At 42.0% G+C, this 17,149-nt stretch overlaps 1 protein-coding gene and 1 long non-coding RNA gene across 2 annotated transcripts; one reads left to right on the forward strand and one right to left on the reverse strand.

The window, feature by feature from the left end:
- Positions 1-776: 776 nt before the first annotated feature.
- Positions 777-11,340, reverse strand: LOC120554109. The gene is made up of 4 exons (XR_005638315.1): positions 11,243-11,340; positions 9,730-9,879; positions 2,072-2,173; positions 777-1,002 (listed from the first exon to the last, which is right to left on the reverse strand). It is a non-coding gene; the product is annotated as an uncharacterized LOC120554109 (long non-coding RNA).
- LOC120554106 (vascular endothelial growth factor C-like) lies at positions 2,087-16,453 on the forward strand. The gene is made up of 8 exons (XM_039792723.1): positions 2,087-2,958; positions 7,862-8,105; positions 9,033-9,223; positions 9,751-9,881; positions 9,993-10,096; positions 11,265-11,399; positions 12,134-12,335; positions 14,852-16,453. The coding sequence occupies exons 1-8, from the start codon at positions 2,857-2,859 to the stop codon at positions 14,961-14,963; spliced, it is 1,221 nt and encodes a 406-aa protein (XP_039648657.1). The 5' UTR covers positions 2,087-2,856; the 3' UTR covers positions 14,964-16,453.
- The last annotated feature ends 696 nt before the right edge of the window (positions 16,454-17,149 follow it).

Genomic DNA, 17,149 nt, shown 5'->3' on the forward strand with positions numbered 1-17,149 from the left:
CACAAACCAAACTCATTCCTGTGACGTAAAGCAGTTATCGCTGTTAAAAACGGAACAATTCGACTACATATCTTTCAATTTTTCAAAGCATTGTAATAGGGCCGATATGAAAACATGAAGGCCCACATTTTGTAAGATGTGCACCTGTATGAGAAGCAGTTGGACGTGGTTATTAGTCTGTGACAGAATCATTAAAAAAGAAACGCACCGTAGGCCTGAGAGTGAGGACCACCCAAGATGATGCAAGATAAGCAACCTAATGGGAAGAAAAGTATTTTTTTTCAATAATCTTTCACTTGACGTGACGTTGCATTTGGTTTGTTGTCAGCCTCTGGGGAGGGTCGTGATCATTGAATATTTTATCATAGAGGTTTAAATTTACCTTCCCCTTTGCCCCCCCCAAGGAAACAGTTAATCCTTTCCTCGTAGACAGACAAAGAGAATGCCATCTGATACGTATTTTAAGTGCACTTTGAAGCGGGTGATTTTGTTTCCTTTTTAAAACGTGAAAAATTTGACCCTCAAGAATATCAGCACGCCTCTTCAAATCCCAGCATTACAATCTGATAACCTCTCTCTCTCTCTCTCTCTCTATCTCTCTCTCTCTCTCTGTCTCTCTCTCTCTCTCTCTCTCTATCGTCTCTAAATCTTTGCTCCAAGCTCACATGTTGAAGTGGAGAAAGCAATGACTGGAATGTGGAATTTGGTCGACGGATTTCAACACATAAAGCGTACTGCAAGCAGACACTTGCCACCGTGTGCGTGCGTGCGTGCGTGCGTGCGTATGTATGTGTGTGTGTGCGGGGGTGTGCGTCTTTAATCCTTGAAAAGGCTGGCAGTGACTGGCCCAAAAATCGGATGTTTTCTCATTCGAGCGTTTCCCAGACACACCTCTTTCTCCTTCCTTGTCGTCGGCCCTCTCCTTCTTTTCTCGTCTGTCTGTCTGTCTGTCTGTCCATCTTCCCCATAATTTATTTTACAGTTGTCGGTAACTGCTTCGCCCTGAGAGAGGAAAAAAAAAAAAAAAAAAAAAAAAAGATTTAATTTAGACAAAGCTTCTGCTGCTGCTCACCTCTCCTCGCCCTCCCCTTCTCCTCCTCATCCTTCATGACACACACAGACACACAGACACACAAGCCCACAGCCTTGGGGGCAGTAGAGTTAAGAAGGTATGTAAAGTTTGCCATATTTAGGACTTTTGAACGGCACAACCAGAGGGAGAAAGAACAAGAGAAGAGGGTGAGAGGGGGAGGGAGAAAGTGTGAAGGAGTAGAAAAGGAAAAGGGAAAAGGTGTTTGGAACTGCAGGTGAGAGACCCAGTTTAGTGGTTTTGTTTCTCTCCCTCTGTCTCGCACAGAGACCAGTCTTGACATTGAAACAGTGCTTACTGAGGTGAAGAGAGACCAGCAGGAATTGGCGACAGCTGACATGAAGCAGAAACAGCAGAGTGAGAGACACTGCAAAGGTATTAGCAGCTCATAAAAAGGCACTTAGAGCTGCAGTCTCACACATTCATCACCGCTGGCTGCTACTGAACACACACATTTTTAAAGTCTCGGCGGCAGCAGCTCCCATGACGAGAAATCACAAAGACGGAAGGACAAAGACGGAAGGACAAAGATAACGAATCTGGGAGAAAGGGAAGAGCGATAAGGAACGTGAGGATTATCTGATTTTGTTGAACCTCTTTTTGTGCCTGAGAGAATGTCTTTTTGAGAAAGCTATAAAGAGCAAAAATAGCCTTTCAAGTGAATTTAAATCACATAAAAGGGAGAGGGATGGCATGTGTTAAGAGGAAATGTATCAGTGCCAAGGCGCTGCCTGCTTCTGCAGACTGTAAAGCCTGCAATTTCTGGGGAAAAATAGAAGTGTGCCAGTTCAATCAGCTATAACGCACGAATCATCTCCCTCAAATCCTTCACTCCGCCCACAAGATACAATCCTTCCATTCTTGTATTTTTTTCTCATTCACTCCAACAGGACGTCTATGAGCAGGATGCACATTCACTCTGTTTGGACAAGAACTTAATACCAAAAGCTTAACACTTTTTTTTTTTTTTTTTAAACCTACTTTCTTTTCTTTCTTTTTTTAACTCCATTTGGAAACAGGATTTGGAATAAGCTCTTCCCTCTTTTTTCTCTCTCTTTGATGCTTTTCCAAGGATCAGGCAGCCTGAAAGAAAAAGTTGTGACAGATTTAGAAAATGGCAACAACAAAAAAAAAATCCAGAGGGAAGACAGACAGAGCTTTGCCCTGAAGGTTCCTGAGGAAGAAACAAGAGACAGATAAAGAGGCAGGGGTAATCTGAAGAGAGGGAGGGATGAGCGCAGCTGTTGTGTGAGGAGAAAATATAGATAAAGAAAGTGAGAAGGTGCACAAGTGTGAAGGGCGAAGGAGAGGAGACTGACAACACAGCCAAGGCTGGAAAGAATAAGGGAGCGTCAGCAAATGAACTAATCAGGTTGGAGACAAAAGGCAAACAGGACACCTGACATCAATAAAATAAAACAACAGTGAAAATGGAAATGCAGCAAGACAGGAGGGAAAGACTTCCTCTGAAGTGAAAGGAAAAAGAAAACAGGAGCCGTGTTTGACGCAAAGAAGAGGAGACGATTCCCTCATCATGTTTTATTCAGCTGGTTTCCCAAATTCAAACAACCTGCGCCGGAAGAGCAACTTCGTCCCAGGATAGAATGAAGAGAGGAGCAAAGAGATACCTGCCGAGTCTGTGATACCCTCCTGCTCCTCCTTTTCCTCCTCTCCTCCTTCCTTTCTTTCAATTTACATCCAGCTTTAGATTCACTAACTTCCTCCTCCTCTGCCCTCATATCTCCTCTCCTCTCCACCTCCTCACTATGTGGATACCAGCTTTGCTCCTATGGATTCTTAATATCAGCAATTTGTGCTCAGGACAAGACTATACGGACTATTACCAAACTGGAGACATGGGCACCGAGGTGAGACATTACGTTTCTTTACAATCCAGTGTATAAAAACTCAATGGCTTTTTTAAACCAATCCTACTGAGGAGTTTCACTAACTTCTACAGCTTGTAAATAACCATCTACCATGGATTACATACAGTACGCGTGACAAATGAAAGGAAAAAAATCTGAATAAATGTGTGGAGAAAGATAGCACATGGAGATGCTGCCGTAAAGAAAATTATTTCAATCATACACTTTAACCTATACCAAATCTCAAACAATTTGAACACTTACGGGAGATTTTAGAGCAGTGTGTCAACCATCATCGAAACACCAAATGGGAGAATATCTATTGGAATAATGTTAGTAAAGCTCTGTTTACTCTGGAAATCTCATTATTGGGGGTTAGATCAAGATCAAGAGCTCTTTTAACAGAGAGACCTGACAAACACAAGATGTGTATAAAACTATAATCCAGTGTAGAGAAGATTTTCATGATGGGTTTGCTATTTGGTTCCGGTACAAGAATCCAATTAGATTTTTTTTAGCTTTTAAGCAAGGTGTTTTTATAATGCTGTAATGTAACTATTAGATTTACAAGAGTACGCATCGGAGAAGGAATATCCAAGCTCTGTGCTTGTGTGAAATGCAAACATTTTGTCTTTCTGGAGTCAAGAACCAGCTCTGAATTGATAAAAGAGGTGTGGAGATGATTAATGGCAGACTGTAACCTGTTCCGCGATTGAGCTGATAGCATACAGGATGGTATCGTCAGCGTAAAAAAGGACATTGCAATGTTCAGTTGAAAAAATACAGTGATCCTTGCGGATCCTTTACCACCAACGTAGGGGATTGGATTTGAAACTATCGCCACCAACAGCCCAAACTAGAAAGATATGATTTGAACCAGTTGTAAGAATCAACAAAACCAATCAAAAGAGTAGCTTATTTAGCTAAATATTATGATCAACAGTATCAAAAGCCTCGGACAGACTTAGAAAGAGTGCAGGTCTAAAGTGCTGTGACAGCCAGAGAGGCATGTAGTTGTGAGATGACAGGCAATCCTTCAGACAGACAGGACAGCTTAGATAAACTCACAAGTCTAACCACCTTTGTGTTATTCCATCATCTATAAGGAGCTTTATGTTGGCTTTTCAAAAAAACCTACATTGTGTAATGTTTTGAGTTGATTCTTAGCAAAAAAAAACTTTGTTCTTTCACAAATATGTGCTCATTCATGTGTAATTACTTCCACCAACTAATCAAAGGGTTCTCGTAAGCGTAGAATCTGCCATTCAGGATCATTCAGAATACATACGGGTGAGTCGCTCGAATGACGGCAGCCATGTAGCGCCTCCATCTTTAAAATACATTAGCCAAAGAGAGACATACCTCCGCATTTCGCCCTCTTAACGCCTAGTGGCACCGTGACGAATGCAAGCGGGGGATTACTCGCCAGGGAAGCGAAAAAGAGAATTAAAACGACAGCTTTAAATATTTGTTTTAATAATGTATATTATCATTGTTAAAATGAACTCAATTACCTGGCAAAACACTCCTAGTAGTAGTAATTACCCAACGGCTTTAATGCAATCAATTGGATTTACCCCTAAAGCAACTAAAGGGAGTGTAATTTAAGCCCCAGCTTATAAAACCACTTCCTTTACCTTACATGAAATCATGAAACATCAATTTCTAGTGCCAAACATGTTTCCAAAGCTTGTTTCTGTGATGTCATTTCAGACAATACTATGAGCACAATTCTGTGTTAAACCCATCAACTGCTTTGGTTTCAAATGTCTACTTTACTGTAAATGCTGTTTACCCCGCCAACCAGGAAACTATTTGGTGTTCTTCTGTGGAAGTGTCCCTGGGGTTGAGGTAAAAGCTTACTCCTTGTCAAAAATGTCTTTAATGGCAGTGATTTATGATACTTTCTCTTTCATTTATTGATGTTAAAATCGTTTACTACAAGGGATTGTGTCCAAATGCACTGGAAGAGATCTTAAGTAATACAATCCTCGTGGAATTGAACGAAGGAATCCCAAATCACATATTTTGATGCGACTAGCCAGCTATCAATTGTTTAAAAAAAAAAAAAAAGACAAAATAAAATAGTGTGTTTGAACGTAAGATTAGCTTCAGACATAACATGTTTCAACTGGAGGAAAGAGTGAGTGACGAATGCATGGGTGTGTGTGTGCCAGCAGTATCTCATGCTGAATCCAAGAGCATTGGTCATTCGTCCATTATGACCTCATAGTCCCACAGCAATGACCTCATGTCATGTAATCACTTAACAATCCAAAGGAGAGAGAGGGGGAGGGAGGGAGAGAGAGAGAGAGAGGGGGAGGGAGGGAGAGAGAGAGAGAGAGAGAGAGAGAGAGGGACCAAAAGAAAAACAGGAAATCTGGAAAGACATTGAAAGACATTGAAAGAAAAGAATAAGAGAAAATCATCCATCCTCCAATTATTAATTACAACTGTCCATCAAAATTATCGAGAGATTGCGTCACTGTCATGTCTGACAGTGTTATGGAGGTTTCAGTGTTACATTTTTTTAGCTTAAATACTGTCCAAAAAAAAAAAGATACACCTGCAGAAATGATGCGTGTAAATCAGTAATGCTATAAGTAAAAAAAAAAACATATTGGCAATTGTAGCCTCGACTTCACTCTAAGGATAATAGCATTTCCATCAGCCTCAGCTGCAAATGTTAGCATGCTAAAATGCTAAACTAAGATGGTGAGCATGGTAAACATTATACCTGCTGAACATGCATTTTAGCATTGTCATTGTAAGCATGCAAGCTTGTAGCTTAGGATATTTTGATAACTTTTCTACAGTCAGTGTATTACATAAGTAGAAGGCGGTCGGCACGCTGCCAGTTTGGAGAAGCAGGAAGGCAGGCAGGAGTCACACAGTCAGCACGAAAGCTAAGCAATGTACTGCTGTGGATGGGGGCAGCAGCTGAATATATTTTATTTATATTTCTCAACCTTGCCATCAGACAGCCCTTTCCGACGGGGTACTGAAGCCGTTATCTATGCTCTCGTCAAAGCCACCAGACTCCATTGACAAAAACAACAAACATTCTACCTCACAGAACACCAGAGTTGCTGGTCTACCGCTGCTTAGATCGGTTAGTTTGTATGTTAGTTTGTATGTTGTGTGACTTTTGTGTTATAAAAGGGTTAGGAGCTAACAAAACTAACCGGTCGAGGCAGCGGTAGGCCAGCAACCCCTGTGTTCTGCGAGGTAAAATGACAGTTTTTGTCAATGGAGTCTGGTGGCAGGGGGCTTCCCCTTGTGTACACTTAAGCAAGGCGGTTTGACGGCAAGGTAAAGCTGTGAAAAGATTTTAAATATAGCATACACTTTAACTGATATAGATTCTTTTTAGGTGTCTAAAATACATTTTGCGGTTGCCCCCATCCACAGCAGTACATTGCTTAGCTTCTGAGCCTGTCCTCCTGCCTGCTTCTCCAATAATTTCATATTTGATGTCACAGGTTACACATACTGTATGTTGAGACATATGAGATGGCTAGAAAGAAACTAGAAAAAGCGTGGAGGTAGACAGAGAGAGAGAGAGAGGGAGAGAGAGAGAGAAAGAGATAAATGGAAAGACTGATAACATCGGAGATCTGGTTTCTGTTTAGGTAATGCCAGCTGTACCAGTCTGTTCCCTCTCAGCCTGGGAAACTAAACAACCACGCTCACTCCCCGGAGGAGGAATTAACATTTGACACCCGCAGCCGACTCCCAGCTGACATCTAGTCCCCACAGATGATAGAGCTGCCAGTCAGTTAGACAATTTACCTTTTTTCTTCCATCTACTGTATCTCCACGGAGTGGAACAGAGTCATCCATCATGACGGCAGAAAAATCATTATGGCGATGACTCACAGCAGGAATGTTTTATAGAGCTACTGTAAACTGAGATTCCCTGCATAGACCTGGTCAACCACATAAAGCCCTCTATGTACAACAATAATAATGATAACAATAATAATGTGGGTGTTGACTGAGCTGACAATATCCAGTCTGGTCCATTTAAGCCACGGATGTGATTTAAACAGGCCTAATGCTGCATTTAACGACTCCACTGAAGCTCTTTTGCTAGTTTAACTTGTCATGGAGGGCACATTAAGGAAGGGTGGCAGAAAGAAATTAATTGCATTGATAAAGCAACCAAAAGGACTTTCAGATGCAGTACAAAAATGTAACCTCATTGGTAAACTTGCTCAGATTACAGCGTCTTGCTCAAGGCCACTCCGGGGCAGGTATTTTCCAATTTTATCACATTGCCTTTAGGTGATATTGTTTAAAGTTTATAGCAGTCTGAAAGCTATAAAAGGGAACCACCAGAAAAAGCAAGAATAGCAATACTAAGGCATAAAGAAAACGCAGACTTTGCAGCTTCCTTGAGAACTTGAATGCAACAATGTGTGTGTGTGTGTGTGTGTGTGCGCGTGTGTGCGTGCGTGTGAGGAGAGGACACACGTACCCATAATAACCAACAGTAGCCAACAGCAACATGTTACAACACATTGGTAGCTGAGGTATTCACTGTTTATCCATCTCAAACCAGCAAAGCTTACACTGTTAATTCAGCACTATCTAATAGTTTTCCTCCAAATAACATGACTCGGAACAAATCACTTTTTCATTCAATCCATTTTTATGCCTATTATATTTAATAACCAACAACAGTATATTGGGCCTGAAATTTGTGACTTATGTGCCAAATGCTACTTTTTAAGACACATTTTATGGTCTCCTTAACTCCTGTTTTCCCCCCTCTTAGGGATGTTATCTACGAATACAACGCTTTCTATCAACACATGAAGAACTGAAAGTGTATGTTAGCTTAAGAAATATTGTGTCATTAAAGACCCATTTGTCTATATGATTCTTTCCTGTCTTCCAGGCTCCAGCATTGTCAGATGACCAGGCCAGTTTGGAGTCAGTGACGAGTGTGGATCAGCTATTACAGCTTCTATACCCCGAATACAATTTGCTTCAGCACTGCCTGACGAAGAAATCATGGCACGCCTCCTCTTCCCCCTCTTTTCCTCCCTCCTTGGCGAACCCTTTAGTCCACTCTAACAATGAGGACCTGTGGGGTCAGCCGAGGGAGGAGGCTCTTTTCAAAATGGACAGGACTTTGGGAGGTAAACACTGAGATACTTCACAAACAAGTACTGTACGGTGAATTTAGTTGCCACTGCTTGAATTTAGATGAAAAGCAAACTAGTGGTTTCTGAGATAAGATATTTAATAATTTAATTTGTGAAAGTGTATATAGTACCAGATCACTTCCAAAAACTCAGGGCAATATGAAAAAATTCTAACTTTTTAAATGATAGCCTCTTTATGGGTGCCCAAATTCTTTCATATGAAGGGCCAAAGATGTATCTGGATGAAAGGCCATGGGCCAAAAATAAACGCTGATGACGTTATGTAAAAATGTATTATATTTGATAGAAAATGAACATTCTAAATCTAAAATAAAATGTTGGCTGACTCAAAGCCAGTGAAGTGAGCACGGCTCACAGCACGGGAGGGAGAGCCGGGAGAATACCCTAATTCTTGTAATTCTTCGTGGATAAAACCTACGTCAAGTTTAATAAGGAAGTTTAACAGCACTGTTAAACAACACTGGGCTTTACTGTCTGTAAAACTCAGATGAAGTACTTTTTAGCTGCACAGAATGTAGGTTTTCGTAGACAATAAAGTTAGGATTTAACAGCACTTTTAAAAATAGGAGAATAAGCATGAGCATGTCAAATGCCATGGTGGGCAATAACAAAGGCAAAACGGGCCAAACTTGGCCCGCGCGCCCCAAATTGGGCGGCCTTGCTTTAAACCCTAGAGTGGGCTGCCAGACAGATTTCTTTGCACTGGAGACAGACAAAAGTTGCTGGTAAATGCAATAAATAAAAGCCAAGTTGGATAGAAGACTGGAAAATGAAAATAAGATACATTATTGGTTGATTATGATTTCCTGCCATCACCCCAAAACCCCTAATAACAGATCAATTAAGACCTAAAAGCTCTCTTGTATTCAGATTCACTTGCTAAATCACATTTGTTTTCAGTCATCTTAGAGGAGATCCAGCGGACCTCATGCCAGCCCCGAGAGGTGTGTGTTGAGGTCGCCAAAGAATACCCAGAATCCACCAGTCAGTTCTACCTCCCTCGATGTGTGGCGCTGCATCGGTGCGGAGGGTGCTGCACCAACGAGGCCTATTACTGCACGAACACAAGTCACACGCTCGTCAACAAGACAGTAAGTGGCACAGCTGGATTCTTTCTTGCCCTGTTTACGTCCATGTCAGACACTTCTTAGCACTTGAGTCTTTCAACACTGGCTCACATTACACGATCGTGTTGGTATTTTCTGCTCTCACACTTCGAACGGCCTCAGGAAAGAGGACAATGTGAATCTTTCCAATTGTGTAACAAGCTCATCTGTATCGCAGCCCGCCCTACTGCAGTGGGACACCCTTTGGCTACAACTGGACATCAAGTCAATACAATACACACGCACAGTTGCACAATCTCGCATATCATTACATCAACCTCTGCACAGTCACAACCAGCAATATTGTAATGAAAGCAGCATCAGAAGAAGAAGAAAAGAGAAGGGAAATAAAATGTCTCACACAAATTACACTGATGCGCACACGCACATAGACACACGCCACGCACGCACGCACGCACGCACGCACGCACGCGCGCACGCACACACACACAACACACACACACACACACACACACACACACACACCTAACCTTCATCTTTCCTCCTGCCAGTTGATGGAACTGTCCCCGCCCAGGATGGATCGCTCCGTCGTCATGGTATCCTTCGTCAACCACACTTCGTGCGAATGCCTCTCCAAGCGGCCGCTCCACTCCATCATAAGACGAGCTGCATCAGATCACCTGTGAGTGAGAGAGAGGAGTGACGTGTGTGTGTGTGTGTGTGTGTGTGTTTACAAACTTTTCTGAGTCATTTGTCCGGTATCCATGCGTTTAGAATATGTGCGTCTGTGCAGGTGTTCCCCACCCGAAGTTCCCTGTGCTTCCGGGTCATTATGGGATCCAATGAACTGTGTGTGTGTCTCTACAGACGCCTTAAACTACTCTGAGAGAGAAACAGGTGAGTGTGCATGAGTCATGATAAAGTCAAATTATTCAGTTGATATAAATGGTTACAATTTTCTGTACTTGTTTTCTGTGAAATACTGGGTACCTTTAGCTTTTTTGGGCTCTAAAATCAAATCAAATGAGACTTTAAGGATTATACTAGCCAAAAAGTTTGTGAACAACTGGCGTAGAGAGCAGAAAATATTTCCGGCTATCTCTATTTTGAGTCCTTAGTAATTTAACACATACAAAAACAAAACAAGCTTGGAACCAATCAAATGCTAGAAAGCAGGGATGATTTTGGCTAATCAAAATCAAGAAACAAACAAAATCAAAAGTATAACTTATAGCAAATGTAACGTTACATCCTCAATAAAGGGTTGAGACCAGGATGTCAAACAAGCAAAACCTATGCAGTATGTTGCATTACAAAATCTTTGAGTTTGAATAGCGTGGTGACATAGCAGCAGGTTCCGATTGGGACATCTGATACAACACAGGTGTTTTCACTGATGAATGGAAATCACCTGCTGCAGAGTTTGGCAGGAGTCTAAAACCTGCACAGTCTAACCCCCCCTCCCCCCCCCCCCTCCCTCTCCCCTCTCCAGCACAAATAATCCCCCCACATGTTATAATATTAAAGAAATGTGCTTTCATTTCTAAGTGTGTATTGTTCCACTTTGGCCTTGTAACTAGTCAACAGAACTGTCAACTCCCAGCTCTGAGAGAGAATGCCAAATTATCCAAAACGTGGCTACACCTAAACCCCCACTGAGCGGGTTTTGGGATGTGAGCCAGATTTCGTTCAAAAACTCCACCAGCACAGCCAGATGATGATGATGATGATGATGATGACATGTGATGCTGATGTTCGGAAAACATCTGAAGCAACTACCGGGGAATGTTTATTCAACTGTATAGATGCAAAAGTGTGTTTGTGTCTTTGTGCATGGTATTCGTAACAGGTGAACTACAGTGCCTTCCATCTCCAGTAACCTTTTCTTTTTTTCTAATAATAAACTGGGAAACCTTACTTAACATAATCCGTAACGGACTGAACAGACTGAAAATAGATACCGATTGGGAAATTGTGCGTGCATGGCTGCAGAAGGACAAAACAAAGCTGGAAAAATAAATACAACTAAATACCAATTTTTACCTCCTTTCCATGTGGCTTCCAGAGGCGCTGGACTCAGGTCTGCTGGCTCTCTGTGGGCCCAACAGGATTCTCCACGAGTCCACCTGCGAGTGCGTTTGTCGGAATGGACTCACCGAGGACAGCTGCGATCCAGGCTGGAAACTGGACCACAACACCTGTAAGGAGGGTTACAGTTACTGGAAATATTTTACTCCATACCGTTGTTTGAAAAAGGAATTAAAACCCCAGCGTCTAAGTGGAAGCCTTTTGTTTTTCAGAAGATGTGAAGATAGAATGAATGAATGAATATGAGGGGAACGCAAAGAGTCTTTACATTGTACTTCTCCAAAGTGTAACATCGCATTGACACAATAGGCTCTAATGCCTGAAGAGGGATGCCAAAAGTGCTCATTTAAAGATTATTTTTTGGGGCTTTTCCGCCTTTCATTTAACAGGACAGCTAAGTGAGAAAGGGGAAAGAGAGAGAGAGAGGGAAGAGATGCAGGAAATCATCACAGGTCAGATTCGAACCCTGGACCTCTGCCTCGAGGCATAAACCTCCAACTATATGTGCGCCTGCTCTACCCACTTAGCCAACCCGGGCCACAAAGTGCTCCTCTTTTGTGTGAGAAAGTGGAGGAGGAAAAAAAAAAAAAAAACTATCAATTTACTGTAAATAAACCAAATAGCTAAGAAAAGGGCTGTCGTTCTGAAAGCTGCCAGGCAAGATCGAGCCAGAATGGATAAACACAGATGGAGGGAAGTTTTTGGGAAGTAGGGCTTTATGCAACTATCTAACAAGTCAGAACCTGACCGCCAAATATTCAGCAGCGACACCAACAGAGGTGCACGATCCGATATCTGAAAACGTTTTGGTTTTAATTCATTAAATGAAACTCTTCCTTCTCTCAGGTGAATGCCAGTGTGAAGGCCAAGGTGAGGGCAAGTGGTGCCCCACTGGCCAGCGGTGGGACAAGGAGCTGTGTGGCTGCGTGTGTGCTGCAGAGTGTCCCGGGAATCAGCCCCTGAACCCCGACACCTGCCTGTGTCAGTGCAGAGAGAGTCCACAGTCGTGTCTGCGGCAGGGCAAAAGGTTCAACCCCGACTCCTGCAGGTAGGCGTGCAAGTCCGTCCTCGTCCTGGTTTCGAGCCTAAGTCCCTCCTTGAGCAGAACGCTGGAGTTCTCAGCTCTGCAGTCTTTTCTCTGTGTGGAAAGGGGCAAGCAAACAGAGAATGTCTCCTCTGGGGGATGAAATTATCCCAAGTATCCACACTCTGGGTCTCTGCCAACTCCACCCTTGGCTCCTAGAACCCCCTCTGTCCTAAGCCAAAAAAAAAAAAAAGCCAATAAGCGATAATAAAACAATTCAATCAATGATGTCAAAGATGGTATTTCCCCTCTGTTAGTATCCATTATTTTTAACAATCAGTTGTGTTACTGTCTCTAACTGACAGGAAACACCCACCTTCTCTTCTTTTAATTAAAGTTGTACAGCACATCCCACATAAGCTGAAAATAGTGGGTTTATATAGTCACTTCAGTTCCTTAGGAAATGAGTATCTCAGTCTGGTTTCCAAGCATGCATCAGAACTATTCATTGAAGTTCTCGTTTCCTCTTTTCCTACTTCCAAAGTTGCATAAAAAAAAATAAATAAAAAAAATCCATGACACGATGTAAAACCCACAGTTCCGAAAACCTTACAGCTGCACTGCACTTGAAATACGATCTGCGTGTAGGCAGACTGCCATATGTGGCCGAGAACACACTCAAACTCTTCATAAAGAGTTTTAATAAAGCATGAAATATGTTAGCGGCTATGGAGCAGGAGATGTAACATGGGCTCAAGGGGCAGTTCTATTGGTATATAGTGGCTTAACAACATACAACTTGGCACATTTGATTTAAGAGCAGGTTTTTACTTGTAAACGTATACTTTCTGCAATGATAATTTGGATATTTGTTTGTTTTGAAATGCCTGATTGTTACCTGGCAAACCACAGTCTGTGGTTACTGTGTCACGTTTGCTGCTCCGCATTATTAGTTCACTCTTAAACGCTCTCAGTGTTTCGCAGCTGTAGCTAAGGACAAGTCAGTTCCTGCTTTACAGTAACTTCCATTTGGGAAACAACTATTTACCAATTTTTCCCAAATTCAAATGCAGCATTTCTGCGCGTCAGGTCATCACGAGTTACCTGAACCTGTGACTTACACGGGGGAGTACACTGGTCCTGTCTGCTGTGCTCAGGCTGGTCAGCCCTTCGGGGTGCCTTGGCTAGTCTTCGCCCTGGGAGTCTGCATAGAAAGGGGCGAGGAGAGTGGGAGTGAGAACCAGAGATTTGAGGGACAGGCCGTTGGTGGGGGGGTGGGGGTGGGGACAAGCAAACTCTCAATGGACATGTCATACATTCCAAACTCGAGAAAGAAAAACGTTCTTCCTCCATTTTCTTTCGCTCGCATGTTTCCATATGGCCTTTTATGGACACGGGGGGGGGGGGTCCAAGACATTTAACTGCGGGGTCTCAGCTGCGTGTGCGTGTGTTGCATGCGTGTCGCGGTTCCCACAGCCAGCACGCAAGAGATCAACCTCCCTCTGACCCAAGAGGCCTGCAGAGACAGACGGGGAGACCGGGCGAACTCGATGACAGTGAGCAGAGCAGCAGTAAGACGGGCTCGGAGACAAATTGAGTGACGAGGAAAAGAACACACAGGCAGACATGAGCTTCGATATGAGTGATATCTAATCGTGGCTTTACACGTGTGGGAAAGTTCACAGACATACTACGCACTACACGTGACCCTTAGGCAGTTTCTATAACTTTCTCAGCTTAAGAGGGCTGAAATAAATAAGATCTTTTACTCAAACTTAAAATTCAATTTCAGTTAGATTTCCTTAATTGTTTTTTTAAGTAATAATTCAAATATTTCCCAGCTTAAAGTTCCAAATTCTCTTCAATCTTAGCCCTGCAATTGCTTTGGAAATGATGCTTTATATCAGCTTATGGTGCTATAGTGACTTCATTTTTTTTATGTTTTCTAGCAACATTACAAGTCTTTACACGCAAACTGGCTTATTAAATCACTGGGGTGAAACTATCTTATAAGAATTAAGTAAGCACTAATTCAGTATAGATTTCTGAATGGCTGGTGCAACCCAATCCAGCTCTTTAATACAGTATGGGACGTTAGTATTCAAGTATGCACAACACATGTCCATTTTCTATCATTCTTTTCATTGTTTTGTCCTTTCTTTATTTTCTTTTTTAAAGTTTGATTCAACATCTGGTCACAGGAGGTGGTGCACTGAAGACAATACACCTACTGTGATTTTGAAGATGAGAGTTCCCAGAATTTGGCCATATTCCTTCCCTCTCTGGAGAAATACTCCCTCTTTTTCTCACGCACAGAATTGTTTGATGCACGCAAAAAACTAAACTTGGATCATGGATTTTGAAGATGCGAATTGACAGTATTCAAGTCAAGGGAAGAGTATAAACTCCTGTGTCTTTCTTCTCTGTTCCTCTCAACCTCACCCTTTCTACCCCTTCACCCTTACTTTAAAACTCTCCTACTAATTCCTATTGTATATTCACTTTCTCCTCTCCATTTTCCTCCTCCTCCCTCTGTCCAGTTGTTACAGGTTGCCTTGCAGAAAGCCCAGACGTGTGTGCCAGGCTGGTTTTTACTACAGCCACCAAGTCTGCCAGTGCATTCCCAACTACATGAGGCCTGAGTGGAAATAAACCAATCACAGACAGGAGGAGAAAGACTGCAGGTGAAGACATTTATTGCCTGTAAACATGAGGCTAGAAAGTGTTTGGCCTGAAAACAAAGGGACAAGAAGAAGGACGTGCGTCTTGACAGGAGGACAGGAAGGTGGAACCACACATAGACATGTACTGGATTACGACAGCAGCACATGGGGTAATTTTATTATTTCTCTCTGTGCTCCGATACTCTCTGCAAGAGGATGGGAGTGCTTCCCAGTGAAACAAAAAGGCCCAAACAACCACCCATAGGCAGCAAAACTCATAAAAGTGGAGTAATTTCAGCCCAAGAGAAAATGAAGAGAGATATTTGACTCTCTGGGACCCTAATAACTCCAATCACACATGCCTAAAAGCATGACAGCAAGGCGGGATGGACCAATCAGCAGACTCTAAACCAGCGTTCATCCCCGCCACAACGTGTTTGAGCAAGATATTCAACCAGCGGCCTGCTGCAGAGACACCACTCATGACTGTGTGAAATGGAAAGTGGAATTTATAATAACAGACCAGAACTCCATGCTTCTATATATTTTTTTTTTTTTAGATTAAATAAGCTGTAGGCACTTTGGCAGTCTTGAGTCGTGAGATGTTTGAGAGGTTGAAGGATTTATTTTTGCAGAAATCATGTAATGTGATGTTGCCAGGGCCTTATATTCCTTTCATTTCTTTTAGCAGAGGTGGAAACGGTGACATGTTTCGGTGGTCTATTCAGAGCACCGGAGGATGTTTCCAACACCAGATCTGAATTTTGGCGACTATACTGAAAGGGATGGAGCGAAGCTCTTGTTGCAGCTAGTTTAATCTTCGTCTCATGTTTTATAAAAGGGAAGAGGTTCAATGCCAGACCCTGTTTGATTGAACGCTAATTTAAAACGCTCCCAAAGAGCTATTATATCCTCCAGTTTCTACTTGCCTCTAACCGTGGCGCTGCTCTTTGAAGATTTCACTCACATGTGGCTAAAAGTGATCACAATTGATGGTAACACTTGGGTCTCTGGATCGTCTGGTAATTTAACTTTACACACTCTAAGTAATATTATTTGTAAATATTTAAATCTTTGTCATATTTAAAACTGATATTTTGAAGACAGAATCGTGTGTAGTTGTAAAATACTGTATTTAAGTCACAATCATTACTATTGTTTTGCATTAAAACAATTCACATGCCTTTGTACTGGGTTTGAATTATTATGGAGAATTTGAATTATGTTTTTGTCCAAATTGTCCATTTTGCCTGCACTGCAAGATTCTTTTTAACAGTTCATTTAGGCTATACCATACAGCTTTAAGAAAAACAGTGATTTTAGGGCACACTAAATACATTAAATGTTAGGATGAGTTATTGCAGGGTAGAGGTGATTGTAGTTTGTGCTGTATGGATGTAGAGAAAAACTGCAATTCTGCTACTACTACTAAATATTTAAAGTAGTTTTGAAGTATTGATTAAAAGCCTTGTCAGACAATGTTTGTTTCCCTGTTTTGTTAACGTTGAATATTATATTTTCTGGTGGTACACTGGCAGCGGTATGTGAATTCTGGTGAACACTACATTCCATTCATTTAAGTTAAATTTTTTTTTTTTTTTTTACATCAAAACTGTCAAATGTTGTCAAAATCCATAATTTACAAGTAATGTGTTATTGTAGAATGTAACTACTCTGCATGTTTTCCAGAAATATAAAACATTTAATACAATAATCACACATAAAATGTGAAATTTGTCACTGCTCCTTTAAAAAAAAAAAAAAAAAAATACTATTGCACTTAAGCTCTCTGGCAACTAGAGGACAAGAAATGCCCGTTACATTGCTCATGTTTCTAATGACGATCTTGTGAAAAATGCCTCCACCCCATTGCGTGCGACACACGCCACGCACACACACACACACACACCTCTGGGTGGGAACTTGACTCTTCCTGTGGTCTCCTGTTTCTTCTTCTCCCTCCTCTTGGGCAGTCTCTGTCTCTTTCTCTCCCTCTCTCTCCCTCTGTCTGCGTCTACCACAATAAACAATATTGACTCAGTGGGAAAACAAAGAGATTGCCTTTCTGTCTGGCCCAGGTGACCGTCTGCCTCATTACCTGACCGTCTGATCGGTCTGCATCATTGGCTGATTAATGGATGAGCTGTAGCCTCAGCTACCTGGAAACGTATTTAA

This window comes from Perca fluviatilis, chromosome 24, assembly GCF_010015445.1.
Source record: "Perca fluviatilis chromosome 24, GENO_Pfluv_1.0, whole genome shotgun sequence".
NCBI lineage: Eukaryota > Metazoa > Chordata > Actinopteri > Perciformes > Percidae > Perca > Perca fluviatilis.

Excerpts from the sequence above, each read along its gene's own strand:
- LOC120554106 (XM_039792723.1), top strand. The coding sequence starts at position 2,857 with ATGTGGATACCAGCTTTGCTCCTATGGATTCTTAATATCAGCAATTTG. Across the intron at positions 9,224-9,750 it reads ACACGCTCGTCAACAAGACA|TTGATGGAACTGTCCCCGCC; the intron begins GTAAGTGGCACA and ends TCCTCCTGCCAG. Across the intron at positions 12,336-14,851 it reads TTCAACCCCGACTCCTGCAG|TTGTTACAGGTTGCCTTGCA; the intron begins GTAGGCGTGCAA and ends CCCTCTGTCCAG.